A 14,062-nucleotide genomic window follows, 5' to 3' on the forward strand; every position below is an offset into this window, starting at 1 on the left:
CTCATTCATCATTTTTCTACGGATTGTGTGATGGAATGATAATGTTTTGGTTATGTTGGATTACACAGAACACATCGCTAAAATTGCGCCTGTTGGAGAATGTACAATTCCATGTGTGGTTCATTTTATTTTTTCTACCGGACGGTCCTACCCTAGAACTTTTTGATTTCTTGGGTTTTTTTTGTTCACATTCAGGGTTCAATCCCACCCTGAGAAAAACGCCACCCAACTCACTGAAGATTGTAAGAACCTTCAGCGAGTTCACAGAGGGGACTGGAGGCTTTGAGGTGGCTCGGAATGCTTTGACAGACATGGTTGCCATTTTACCGTCTTGGAAAATCTGGAAGTTTAATAGTGGAGGGTTCGTTTGTTGAGATTCTGTTTAACCTCATTTCATGTGCAGACAATAACAGTCTTTCTTTTTTTCTTCTCCCCCAGAAACTTTTAGAAAATCCTCGCTTGGCCATGATGAGACAGATAAAGAGAAGAAAAAAATTCTGGGATTTTTCAAGGTTAATAAAAGAAGCAGTAGTAAGGTAATGGACTAAAATACACGTAGGATTCTGCGTTTCAGAAAAATAGTTGCTTGGGATGTCTGTATTCACCCTATCTTGGAATCTTTCTAAATACTGTTAGGACTGTTCATTTCTCTGGGGGAGAGGGAGCTTATCCACAGGCACTGAAGCGGCTGGCCTGTTTCCACCCTTGATTCCTAAAGCCGCAGGGTGTGGGGGGCAGTGCTGTGCTCGCCTATAGGGTACCAAGCTCTGAGCGCCACTGGGCCGGCGCATGCGTAGTGTCTGGTGTAACGCTGCAGCTCGCTTCCTGCACATGCGCGGTGCCAGATGTGAAGCTGCGGCTTCCCGGCAGCTCAGGTGTGAAGCTGGGGCTCAGGGGCCAGCGCATGCGCAGTACCTGGTATGAAGCTGCAGCTCAGGAGACACCCTGTGGACTGATGAATGAGTGAGTGAGCGTGTGCTGCTGCTATGTTGATTAAAAAGAAAGTAAGAAAGAAAACAGTCCGTATGCCTACAAATGAAATACCTTTAGAACCTGTTTAACGTGCAGGGCCTCTCCGCGCTGCCCTGGGGCCTCTTCGTGGAGAAGGGCATCCGTCGTTGAACCGTCCTTTGCTGGTAAATTTCTGGTGGCCTTTGGTCTTCCCAGGATGGTTTGGAATATGTTGCGTGATAAGCTAGTTTTATTGCTCTTGTTGGTTTTATGCAGTAAATCGTAAAATCGTACTTTGGATGCCATGTTGCAGAGCGGGGTCACGGTGCAGAGACCGAGACTGGGGATTTTTGCAGTCAGCTTCTGAAATCCCCAAAACCGTAAATGACTTTTCACAAGCAAGAGAAGAGGCTGCTCCTTGCCCCTATTGTATCTGTCTAAAGGGTGTATTTTGCTAGTGTCTGGTAGTTTCTCCTTACTGATGAGTGGGACTAAAAAGACGAAACCGGTCCAGCAGATGCTGGGCTCTGATACCGGCAGCTCGGTGTGGAAGCGTCCACCTGGGTACAGGTGAAAGCCAGGTGGGAGGGCAGCCTGGCACTGGCTGAGAGGCCCCTTGCTTGTGCCCCAGGCTGCGCATCTCCTTTCCCCCGCTCCCCGAGGCTGAGGGGTGGGAGGGTTCACACCCCTCTGCTGATAGGAAGAGTGAATGCAAATAAGCGCTGTGCTCAGGGTCCGGCTTAGGTCCGGGTGGGTCAGACTACAACACTGGTCCTCCCCCCCGGGGCCAGAGCCCTAGGGGTGAAAGCCAAGGTCCCCGTGTGGCTCAGGAGCTTGAACTACCCTTTGACAGTTCCCCACATACAGTGCCACAGTGCGGCTCATTTTCTCTTTGCCTGTCCTGAAGTTTTGATGTTGGTTTTGTGAATCTCTTTTTTGTTGTTAGTGATTATTACGTTTCTGCTTGTCCTTTGAAAATCTGTGCTCAGCATGTTTCTCTGTAGATCCTTTGCACTTTCCTTCTCCCCATCTTGCCTTCCCTCCCAGCTCCTCCTCTCCCAGCAACTTTCTCTCCTCTCCCTTGTTGTTCCTGTCCCCCTTTTTTCCCCACCCTCGCTTCCCTATCCCTCACCTCCTTTCCCTTATCCCTGGTCAGGTTTACTTTGAAATTACAGATTCAGACTTTTGCATCTGAATTTCCCTTTATTCTATCAATGTTGTATTTCTTAGTTCCTGGAATTTGGGAGGTTAAGTTTGCCGGGAATACTTCCCCACTGTCCTCCTTCATCCTGGTGACACCAGTTCACAGTAAAACCTACCATTTCCTCACACTGAGATCTCAAGAGTCCTCTTGTGTCTAACTCTTTTTGAGAGCTTAAACTGCCAGAAAGCCAAAAAAAAAAAAAAATCAAGAAATGCTTTTGTTTTAAGCAAAATAAGAATGCCTAAGGTGTGGGAGATAAGAGACAGTCCAGCTTCTGAGTGTTTGTCGGGAGACACCACCCCAGGAGGACCCTGAGAGAATGCCACAGGTGCAGGGACTTCTGTCTTGCCATCTTGGCTCCCACTCGGCAGGCTGGGATTATTTTTCCTTTCTAATATACCTCCTCTCTTCCTTTCTTACTTTATGTCACTCTAAAACTCTCTTACGCAGTGGTATCTTTGCTGGATTATTTGTTGTTTGGGGCATCAGCTTCTTCCTTGTTTCTCTTTTCTTCATGGTTTGAGATGCGCTAAATGCAACTTCATTTAATCTAGAAGCCTGGTGAGAGACGTACTGCTCACCTCATTTCACAGGTGCAGGAAAGAAGGCTGCGTACCTCTGAGCTGACCCTCGGTCTGGTGACTGAGTTCCAACCAGCCTGTCTTTCTAGAGCCCTGGCTTTCCTCACTCGTTCACACTGTATGTGTTTGAAAGGTCCAGAATTCTACTCTTTTGCACTAACACTAAGAGGGTTTGGAGGTAATCATTATTTACATGTTTTCTAAAATCTTATGAGGCCAAATAGTCCACAAGTGTCTCAAGAGGACAGAACACTAAGGATGGAGAATTATCAAGGCAATTAAAGCTAAGGAGGTCTTTACAATATCTTCTTAAAACAAAACAAAACAAAACAAAAAATGTGTGTGTGTGTGTGTGTGTGTGTGTGTGTAAAATCTCAACGGAGGATATATTTGAGGGATATCATTTTGGCTGAAGTAGATGAGGGCCCATATCTTTGTGTTTTAAAAGTTCACTATTTTACTATTTTCAGAACGTGATAATTTTGTACAATTTTGACATTATTTATTCCCCAACACAGAGGTTCTGAAAAAGTACCTAAGAATCACCCTAAGACCCAGCCTAACAATGGGTCTAGCATTTTGGGGTCAAATGCTATAGCTGGTGGCCGGCATGCTGTCACACAAAATGTCCTCTTGAAGAATCAAGCAAGATGTCATTACTGTTTATCTTTTATGGACAGATAGGGGGACATTTGGTGAATTATTTCTATATATATAATTATTTGGTGAATTATTTCTGTATAAACAGTGCAGTGGTAAACTGAATTTAAAGCTCAAAAGTTCCCCCCAAACTAGTTAATTCATTGTTTTTGTGAGCAAATCCCATCAGCTCACACTCATGAAACTACTGTTTTCATATTACGTATTTTCTAAGCTAAATATATGCTCTTGGGAAGAAGCAAAAGGAGCACCCCTCCCTTGAGTCATGAATTTCAAAACTGGTTTTGGGATCAGTGAGCACTTTGGTTCCGGGCTTTGGGGTTTCTGTGCTGAGGGGCGTGGCCATGGATTACAAACCACTCAGGTCAGAGCCTGCTGCCTTGAAGACCACACTGGTTTTGTGCTGTTACAATCGCCACTTTTTTGCCTGGGCATACATTGACCTGGAGATGACATGCTGCGTGTCTGTGTTCCAGGCTGAGCAGATCGGGCGGTCCGGGGTGGACAGTGATGAGGACACCTCACAGTCCGCTTTGGGAAGGGGCTCAAACGTGAGTACTAAACCCGAAGTTGCTTCTTGCCAACCAGGTGGGCTTCACACCGCTTCACAGGACCTTCTAGAAAATGGGACTGTAGATTAGTTAAGATGTTTGGGTTTTGTATGTTCAGTCCAGAGGCACGACATTGTGTATGGCTTCTCGTTTACCTGCCCATGCTACATTTGGAAGCTGTGTGGTGTTTTAGTTCCTACTTCTCTGTACTGTTAACATGATCAGGAGGATCCTTGGTTAGATTAACTGAGTTTATGCCCTCTGGAATCTCTCCCATACGTTCAGGAGCAGCTGATGGGTTCAGGACCACATGGCCCTCTTTCCTATCCTGAAATCTACCAGTTCCTAAACTCTGCAACTCCACTTCAAAATGATTTTTTTTTTTTTTGATAGAGAGAGTGGGTCTATGAGCAGCAGGGAAGGGGTGGAGGGAGAGGGAGAGGGAGAGAGATCTTTAGCAGGCTCCATACCCAGTGCAGTCCCCAGCATGGGACTTGATCTCATAACCCTGAGATCATGACCTGAGCCAAAATCAAGAGTCAGACGCTTGACTGACTGAGCCACCCAGGCACCCCTTGAATTGTATAATCTTAAGGAAGTCTTCACCTGCCATGACCACATCAGCAATGACATTTGCTTTGCTATAAAACATATTTAAACAACTGAGAACAGTTTGAAATGTCCATTGATGCGTCAATCTGCAATTGTAGTCTCGATTTTGGCCAGAACCTATTGGAAAATGTCTTCTAATATTCCATGTACTCTATAAGCTACATTTGTGTTTGAGTGGGAATTTATTTAATTACATTAGAGGGCTTTGGCTACTCACACCTATTTGCTTATTTCAGTGCACTAGGTATTATAACTTTTCCAACAGCAAAGAATGGCAGCATAAATTTTGTGGTGGGCATTGCTTATTTGTGTGATTCTTTTCGCTCAGTGCAACACAGGGAAATACATTCATGACATAGATAAATAGGTAGAGCTCGGATAAAAACCTCATAGGAAATATCCAAAGCATTTTTAAGGAAAATTGTAAAATACCACAAAGACACACAAAAGTAGAATTGTACACATAGAAGACACGCCACATTCTTAGATGTGAAGATTCAACATTATTAGTTGATTGGGTTTTGTTGTAGAGCTAAAAAAAAAAAAAAAGGAGAGTTATAAGGTTTAGTTGGAAAAATAAGCAACTAATAACTAGCTAGGAAAACTCTGAAAGACCAGCGTGATGGATAAGCCTGGGTAGTTTTAAAATAGCTTCTCATGCCTCTGTAATTCAGACTGTGTTATACTGACCACAAAGAAGTGAGTGAAACCCAATAGAAACTCCAGAGCCAACTGAAGACAGAAATTGATATACTATTATAGGCAACATGTCAAATCGGTGGGGAGAAATAAACTTATTTATACAGAGATTTGAGATCATTGAGGAGCCCAAAGAGAAGCATAAAATCATATACATTTTCACTGTAAATACTAAGATAAAAAGCAAACAGAAATGTAGATGTAAAAATTGAAACCATGTAAGTACTAGAGGAAAATTGAGAGGAGGGAACACTTTCCAAAAATGCTGGTTAACTTGAGGAGAACACAGACAGCAACCTCTTCGACCTCAGCTGCAGCAACTTCTTTCTAGAAACATCACCAAAGGCAAGGGAAGCAAGGGCAAAAATGAACTATTGGGACTTCATCAAGATCAAAAGCTGAAAAGCAAAGGAAACAGTCAACAAAACCAAAAGACAACTGACAGAATGGGAGAAGATACTCACAAGACATATCAGATAAAGACCTGGTATGCAAAATCTATAAAGAACTTATCAAACCCAACACCCAAAGAACAAGTAATCCAATCAAGAAATGGGCAGAGGACATGAACAGACATTTCCGCAAAGAAGACATCCAATGGCCAACAGACACATGAAAAAGTGCTCCACATCACTCGGCATCAGGGAAATACAAACCAAAACCACAGTGAGATACCACCTCACACCAGTCAGAATGGCTAAGATTAACAAGTCAGAAAATGACAGATGTTGGCGAGGATGTAGAGAAAAGGGAACCCTCCTACACTGTTGGTGGGAATGCAAGCTGGTGCAACCACTCTGGAAAACAGTGTGGAGGTTCCTCAAAACATTGAAAATAGAGCCACCCTATGACCAGCAATCGTACTACTGGGTATTTACCCTAAAGATACAAATGCGACCTGAAGGGGCACGTGCACCCGAAAGTTTATAGCAGCAATGCCCAAAATAGCCAAACTATGGAAAGAACCTACATGTCCATCAACAGATGAATGGATAAAGAAGATGTGGGATATATATAGACAATAGAATGGTACGCAGCCATCAAGAAAATGAAATCTCACCATTTGCAATGACGTGGATGGAACTAGAGGGTATTATGCTAAGCAAAATAAGTCAATCAGATAAAGATAATTATCATAGGATCTCCCTGATATAAGGAACTTGAGAGGCAGAGTGGGGAATTTGGGGGGGTAGGGAAGGAAAAAATGAAACAAGATGGGATTGGGAGGGAGACAAACCATAAGAGAATCTTATAAAACAGACTGAGAGTTGCTTGGGGGTGGCGGGAGCAGTAGAGAGGCTTGTTGGGTGATGGACATTGGGGAGGGTATGTGCTATGGTGAGTGCTGTGAAGTGTGTAAGCCTGACGATTCACAGACCTGTACCCCTGACAGGGGACAAAAAATATATGTTAATTAAAATAATTAATAAAAAATGCTGGTTACTTTAACTTCAAGGGAAAAAATTTTGAGTCAAAAACGAGAGAAGGAAGAGAGAATATTATCAGCAAAGTAAAAATCTAAATGACAAATGTTGGGGAGTGGGAATGGAATTAGAAAAACTGAAAAGCAGAAGAAACAGTCAACAAAACCAAAAGACAACTGACAGAATGGGAGAAGATACTCACAAGACATATCAGATAAAGACCTGGTATGCAAAATCTATAAAGAACTTATCAAACCCAACACCCAAAGAACAAGTAATCCAATCAAGAAATGGGCAGAGGACATGAACAGACATTTCTGCAAAGAAGACATCCAGCTGATTGCGGGGGGTGGTGGGGAGCAGGGGGAGAGGCAGAGGGAGACGCAGACTCCCCACTGAACAGGGAGCCCTGCCTGAGGCTCAATCCCAAGACCCCCTGAGATCACGACCTGAGCCAAAGGCAGACACTTCTCTGATGGAGCCATCCACACGCCCCTCATGCTCAAATTTCTTTATGTCCATTATGTCTTAACTTATGTTTGATATTTTGCTCGCGTCTACCAAGCATGGAGTGTTGGTGATGGAACTTTCCTTATGAACAGTCTGCTCTTGTTTTTATAAATTTTGCCCACCCCACTGACTTTAGGTCAAAGAGCAAGGCTTTCAATCTCACACAGCAAGGGGACCTCTCTGTCTCCACTTTCCCCATCTGTATAGTGGGTACAGCCCTGCCCACTCTGCAGGATCAGCAGTCACAGAGCTCACCTAATGCTCTGGGAAGTCTTCTGAAATGGCAGTAAGCTCGTTCAGAGCCTTACTAGAAAGTCTGTAGGAACTATTGTATATTTTCCCTTAAAATGTGAGCAGTTCATCGTAGGAGTCTGAAGAGAGAAAAAAAGATTCTGAAGAGAATAGATTTACATTAAAATAAAATATCCTGTAAAAAATAATTTATTTCTTTGAGAGAGAGAGAGAGAGAGAGTGGGAGGAAAGGGCAGAGGGAGAGAGAATCTCAAGCACATTCCCCACTGAGTGCGGAGCCCAATGCAGGATTTGATCACAAGACCCTGAAATCGTGGTCTGAGCTGAAATCAAGAACCAGCCACTCAACCAACTGAGCCACCAGGTATCCTTAAAAGAAAATATCCTAGTGAGGATGGCCAAAGTAATCAGATCTTCCCTGAAAAGGTAATTTCATGTAAACCAAAGCTTATTCCAGGAATCCTCTTCGTTTTCTGAAAGGGTCCTTGAATCAGTAAATGTAATCACCTCCCAAGTGATGTCAAGTTGTTCTCCTGGGATTTTGCATTTTTCTGAGAAACTCTCCCTTCCGAATCCATGCATAGCACACAGTTCCCTCATCTCTCACTTTTGGGCCCTGAGACACATGGAGGGGATGTGGTCCGTCACCCCGGGTGTGATTAATGGTGAGGGGACATGGTGCTCAGGCCACTGTTCCCACCATCTGACCTGTCCCTAAATCACATAAACAGCAGTGATAAACCATGCACATTGACAGAACGAGGTACCTGAGTTAATTTGTAATTGTGCGTGCAAAAATGCCACACACCCCGGAATACCACATCGGTCCCATAAAGTGGAAAATGCTTGGATGGAGGAGGAAAGTGACCCAAGTTCTCATCCTGGTGACTAACTGTGGGCCATTGGGCAAATTGATAAATGAATCGTAGTAACTGACCATTTATGGGCACCTTGGCTTAGTTAGAAAAAAAAAGCCAGATTCTATAAATTTGACCAATTTAAAATTTATCAATGTGAGCTATATTGGATACCATTGCACTGTTCGTTACCATAAAGTTAAAAAGTCTTTTTGGTGACTGACTTTCAAAAATCAGTGTTCTCAATTAAAAAAACAAAAATCAGAAACAAACAACAATAACAACAACAACAACAAAGAAAGAAAGAAAAACCACACACACACACACACACACACACACACACACACACAACAAAAAACAAAAAAAAATTAAAATTGCCTGGGGCCCTTTGACCGCTTGCCCTGTCGAGGCAGTTATGGAAATCCTCCATCATTACAGTGCCTGCTTTTCATGGATGGAGAATCCGTGTTTGGGGACCAGGTGGGAGGGCCCTAATGGGGACATCTGCGGTGTTGGGGGCCTGCACCGGGGAGCCCAGAAGTTTATAGGGACGCCCACCAGTAAAACAGCACTTCTTTCGGAAAAGTCATTCCAAACGAAGTTGTAAAAGAAACTCCACAGTTTCAGCTTCCCCGGGTCCCCCGCTTATTGGAGATGCTGAACTTGCACTCTGGCATGCCTGAGCCCAAATCCAGCCTCTAAGGGGATCCGGAAGAACTTGCAGACACTCGGGGAGGGTGTGTTGACCCGTTTCTGCCACCAGGGGTCAGTGTTCCACAAGCAGAGCCCGGCCTTGGAAAACCTCTGATTGATTGTTTTTTGGAAAGTCCACAAACGGAGAGCAGGAAAATCTGTCCGGAGGGCTGAGCCATGTGTTTGTGATCTAGAACTCATTTTGGTTATAAATCAGTTTTGAAGGGCTATTTCAATGGCTTTCTACCTTTCTCTAATGCATTTTGTACTCAAAATTAAGAGAGCGGCGGCCTATGGAAAGTTTTACAAGTAGGATGGGGGAATCACATAGATGCTTACAGCCTGGCACAGCTTTCCATCACTTTGTGTGTTTTCTTGAGACTTTCTTTCTTTTCTATTTATTTTAGAGAGACAGAGAGTGCACACACACAAGCGGAGGGGGAGGGGCGGAGGGAGGGCGAGAGAGAGAATCTCAAGCAGCCCGGCACAGAGCGTTGAGCCCGATGCAGGACTCAGTCTCACAACCCCGAGAGCATGACCTGAGCCATGACCAAGAGTCAGATGCTTGACCCCCTGAGCCACCCGGGCGCCCGCAGCCTGGGATTCCTAGAATGAGAGGAATATAGAGCTGAAGTCGACTGGAGCTGCCTAATGCCAGTACTTGGTTCTTAGAGCAAAAGGAAGAAACACAGATTTTTAACCTTTTGGCTGAAAATGTCATGCTCGTAGGGAAGAGAGGTGGAAAATGTCCCTTTCAAAATACTGAGTTTCCTTGTGTTCCCATAAGACAGGAGTATCTCTTTTCCTCTACTGTCTTCATAGCTTTCCTGACCTTCTCCCTGCTCTTTGACGGGCAGGTGTAAGACCAGAGTCTCGGTGACCAGCAGGTGCGTTGGTTCCGAGAGTGGCCTCTTAAGTTGCTTCTGAAACCAGGTCATGGAGACAAGTGAGCTCCCAGCCCTCGGCGTCTGTCCCAACTCACGAGATGGCAGCTCTGTCCTTGCGGGACTTAGACCAAAACCTTGGTGTCCCCTTTGTTCTCTCCGTTATCCCATACCACCCGTGGGCCGTCCTCAAACCCTCTCTGCCCCCTTCCCAGTAGATGGGACTCTCCTCTCTGGGGATCACCGCGGTGCAGGTCTTCCGGGGGCTGTGTGCCTCCTCAGGTCCTCCTGGTGCATTTAGCAGGCAGAGCGAGGCTTCTGGGAGGTGGGTCCCGACAAGGCGCGGCACTGCCCAGAGTGCCCCCCTCACTCAGCGGAAGAGAGTCCTCTGTGTGTTCCCCTCCCAGACACTCTCCCCTCCTCTTCCCAGCAGGGAACATCCTCCGGGGTCCTAGACACACTTTCCAGGGAGTCCACCCACCTTTTGAGAAAGAACCAAAGCTGTAGCTTGCCCACACTGTGGCCTCCCGGGTCTGTGCATTCGACTTACCTTTGAACCCTCGTCCTGCCTATTGTCCCAGCTCGACCTGTCACAGCACCCGCAGCCTCCTCCCTGGCCTCTGGCTGCACTCTGGCCTCCCCCATCTACTCATGATGTGCTGACCTGCATCCCCAGGCCGCTCTGCTGCCCTTGACAGCCTCCTGGAGTCCCTGGTAACAGAGAAGGGAACGCCACCTTTTGTTAAAGTGAGCTTTCTTCCTGGGCATCCCTTGGCCTCTGAGCTCCATGCCTTTCTTTGCCAGCTTGTCCAGGTACTTGCTGGGCCAGGTGGGGCTGCCATCTGTCAAATCGCCTCTCTCCTGATGCTGAAAGGGGTTTGCCTTGTGAGGTCGCTGCCCTGGAGCATGCTCTGCGCTCATGCCCTGCTGCAGGCTGAGCTCCTCGGTGGCATGAATCAGATGCTCTCTGGATGGCTCTCCCACTGGAGGGCCTGGGGGCCTCCCAAGGCCTGGTCTCCCTTTCCCCCTCCTTGTGTAGCTTGGGCTGGATTTTACCCTTCGCTGTGGCCTCTGCTCCCCTTCCTAGGTTGTGCCACTTTCTTGATTTTTCCATCTTAACTTTTCCCCACATCTACCGGGATTCCTTCCTTTTCTTCCTGGGGAGATGTCCCTGCTGGCCAGGACTCACAGGTAGTGAACAGGGCTGTGTCCTGTGGCTTCCCTCCCCTCCCCTCCCCTGGCTCGGTGGTTCAGCTCCTTCAGCTCCGCGAAGTATTTCCGCAGAGTCCCAATTTGTAGAGAGTCACAGAATAAAATAAATAGTCACGTGTCCTCCGCCCACCGTTAGCAAATGTTCCTCGGGAGCCAGATTCGCTTCCTGCCATTTTGTGAGTTGCTAAGAAGTACAACACACGCAGATGAAGCTGCCCTAAGGTACCCCGTCCCCTTCTTCCACTCCCGAGGGTCACAGCCCCTTTGAAGGGGCTTTTAATAAAGGTAGCAAATGGGTATTTGTCCGTACACATGCATGGTGATTTTTATATTATTTAGCCCTGTACGTAGTGATTTGTCTTCTGAAGTCTGCATCTTGAGCCACAGAATGAGAAGAGTTGACATTGAGAAAAAACAGACAAGGGAGGACAGAGGGAAGGCAGGAGGGAGAGCGAGCACAAGGGAGGAGAAGACCCCAGCCCCTCACTGGGCAGACTTTCGTGGAGGCTCTGCCCTAGGAGAGGCAGGGGACCACAGGACTCTTGGGGCTACAGAGAGGAGCCAAGCCAAGCCCTGCATTCAGGGAAGACACACCAGGGAAGCCCCTTGCTTGGCGCTGTGCACGTTCCAGGTGCAAGTGCATCGTGGGTCTTGGAAGAATTCTGGCTCAGGCCACCAGGGTGGGGCCTGCAATTGGCATTTCTAATGAGCTCCCCAGTGCTGCTGCTGCTGCTGCTGAGAACCAAGACCCCCAACCCCTCCCCGCCCCGCCCCGGGCGCTGGCAAGAGGTGGGATCAGAAAGCAGGGGGGCAGCTGCAGGGTGAGGAAGGTCTGTGAAGAGTGGGGCAGGCCCTGCAGGGACCCACCCTTGAGCTGGTCCAAGGTCCATCAGGAAGACCAGGGGGGTGGGGGGCGCCTGTTTGGGGAGAGCCAGGGGCTGTCAATGATTGCCCGTGGTGTGGGAGGGCCTGCGTGCCTGTGTGTGCAGGCCTGTGTGCATCTAGGACAGTTTTTGACTCTGGACTGGAAACACGCACTTCCGGAAACAGACTGCACCCACGATCTCCCAGCTTCTCAGTATCTGACCTTCCGTCTGGGGTGAGAAGGGCCAGAGGTTTCTTCTCATCCCCTGATCGCAATGGTTCCCGTAATTTCATGGCTAAGAGTTGCTGCCTCATATACCATGGGTCTGTAGTTGCACTGTGAGCGTGACTCTCTAACGAGAAGCCTCATATGTGTGATGTGTCCTGCCGGTGAGTGCTGAGGAGATGCCGAGATCAGCCTTCAGGAAGGGGTGTTTCAGAAATGTCGGCCCTGTGCTTCAGGAACGGAGATATTTCCACCAGCTTGAACAATAACCCTGTTTGGACATTCTGCAGAGATAAAAAAGAGTAAACAAAATGGGAAGCAAAGAATAGATTTGCCATTGTGGGCTTGAAGGATATTTTAATAAATTACATATGTGTGTATATAATATGTACACACGTGCATATGTCATCGGAGGATATTGGTTGAACTCTAAGAACACATAGTTAGTGATATTTCCCAAGTGGTTTGTCTATGCTATTTATTTTCCTGCAGCCGAGTGGACTTCTGCCTCGTCTGGATGGTTTTCTAGCTTTAGCGCAAAAAATACGAGCAAATCCTAGACGCAGATGGTGGTGAAGCTGATTCCTTTGAGAATACAGTGATCTTACAGAAAGACAAAGTTTGATTTTCCTTTGCACTTGAATTTCCTTGACCGATCTGTCTTTGTGGGCTGGGAATCCTGTGCGGTTGAGTGCAGGTTGGCCAAAGTGGGCACTGGCCTTTTCCATCCTGACGACACGGGTCCTCGACCGTATCACAGTGGATTTTACCCTTCGCTGTGGCCTCTGCTCCCCTTCCTAGGTTGTGCCACTTTCTTGATTTTTCCATCTTAACTTTTCCCCACATCTACCAGGATTCCTTCCTGGTAGTGGAACACAGAGCAGATACCAGACAGCTCATGTCCTGGAACTTGGGGATTCCCAAGCAGACGTCATGCCTCTGTTTAGGTTCCACTGAGACTGAGTCAACATTTCATTGGTCTGGATGCTGCCCTGTTCTCAGATGCCCAGCTCCTGAGTCGACCTTCACACATGAGGAAGGGGGTCGGGCTCTACGGAGGGAAGTCAAGCGTACATATGAACTGTGCGGTCTTTGTATTTCCAAGTGAAGCTCTTATTTTTCTTTAAAAATTTATATATTTATTTTAGAGAGAAAGTGTGCAAGTTTGGGGGGAAGAGCAGAGGGAAAGGGACAGAGAGAATCTTAAACAGACTCCGCAGTAAGGGCCGAGCCCAGCACAGGGCATGATCCTAGGACCCTGCAACCATGACCCGAGCCAAAGTCAGGAGTCGGATGCTTCACTGAATGAGCCACCCAGGCACCCCTATCATTATCATCATTATTATTATTGTATTATTATTATTATATTGCATATGGTTATATGGCAGCGATTACTGCAGAGCTTGCAACGAGAGGGGCTCATATGCACGCGTGCCATGTTCATGAGTACAGCCGGCAAAAACCGATTTCTGTGTAGTTTGTTACTCCTTTATTTATTGTATTTTATTTTATAGAATTTACTTACTTGAGAGAGAGCATGAGCAAGGGGTTGGAGGGGAAGGGGCAGAGGAAGAAGCAGACTCCCCGCCAAGCAGGGGGCCTGATGGTTGTGGGGCTCGATCCCAGGGCCCGAGATCATGACCGGAGCTGACGGCGGACACTTAACCGACCAAGCCGCCCAGGTGCCCCTCAATTGGCAGTTCCCGATTCCTCTCATAGACCCCTAAGATGGGATCCTTACAGGAATGAGCACTGAGCTTCTGCAGCACAGGTGTGTGTGACAGTCCTTGTCATTCGCCCGTCCCTAGGCTGGAGGGAGTGCTGATGTAGGGGCCTCACAGGAAGTTTCTGCATGTCCTGTCCACTCACGGTTTCTTGGTGG

At 46.9% G+C, this 14,062-nt stretch overlaps 1 protein-coding gene across 2 annotated transcripts in view; it reads left to right on the forward strand.

Moving 5' to 3' along the window:
* Window positions 1-14,062, forward strand: part of COBL (cordon-bleu WH2 repeat protein) — a 261,810-nt gene that overhangs the window by 118,689 nt on the left and 129,059 nt on the right. For both annotated transcript variants that reach the window (XM_032874994.1, XM_032874993.1), the window contains exons 6-7: window positions 439-536; window positions 3,873-3,947. In XM_032874994.1, the coding sequence (XP_032730885.1) occupies window positions 439-536; window positions 3,873-3,947 (173 nt within the window). The remainder of the gene's footprint in view (window positions 1-438; window positions 537-3,872; window positions 3,948-14,062) is intronic.

The sequence above is a fragment of the Lontra canadensis genome, unplaced genomic scaffold (genome assembly GCF_010015895.1).
Source record: "Lontra canadensis isolate GAN:19392208 unplaced genomic scaffold, GSC_riverotter_1.0 scaffold54, whole genome shotgun sequence".
NCBI classification, from domain to species: Eukaryota; Metazoa; Chordata; class Mammalia; order Carnivora; family Mustelidae; genus Lontra; species Lontra canadensis.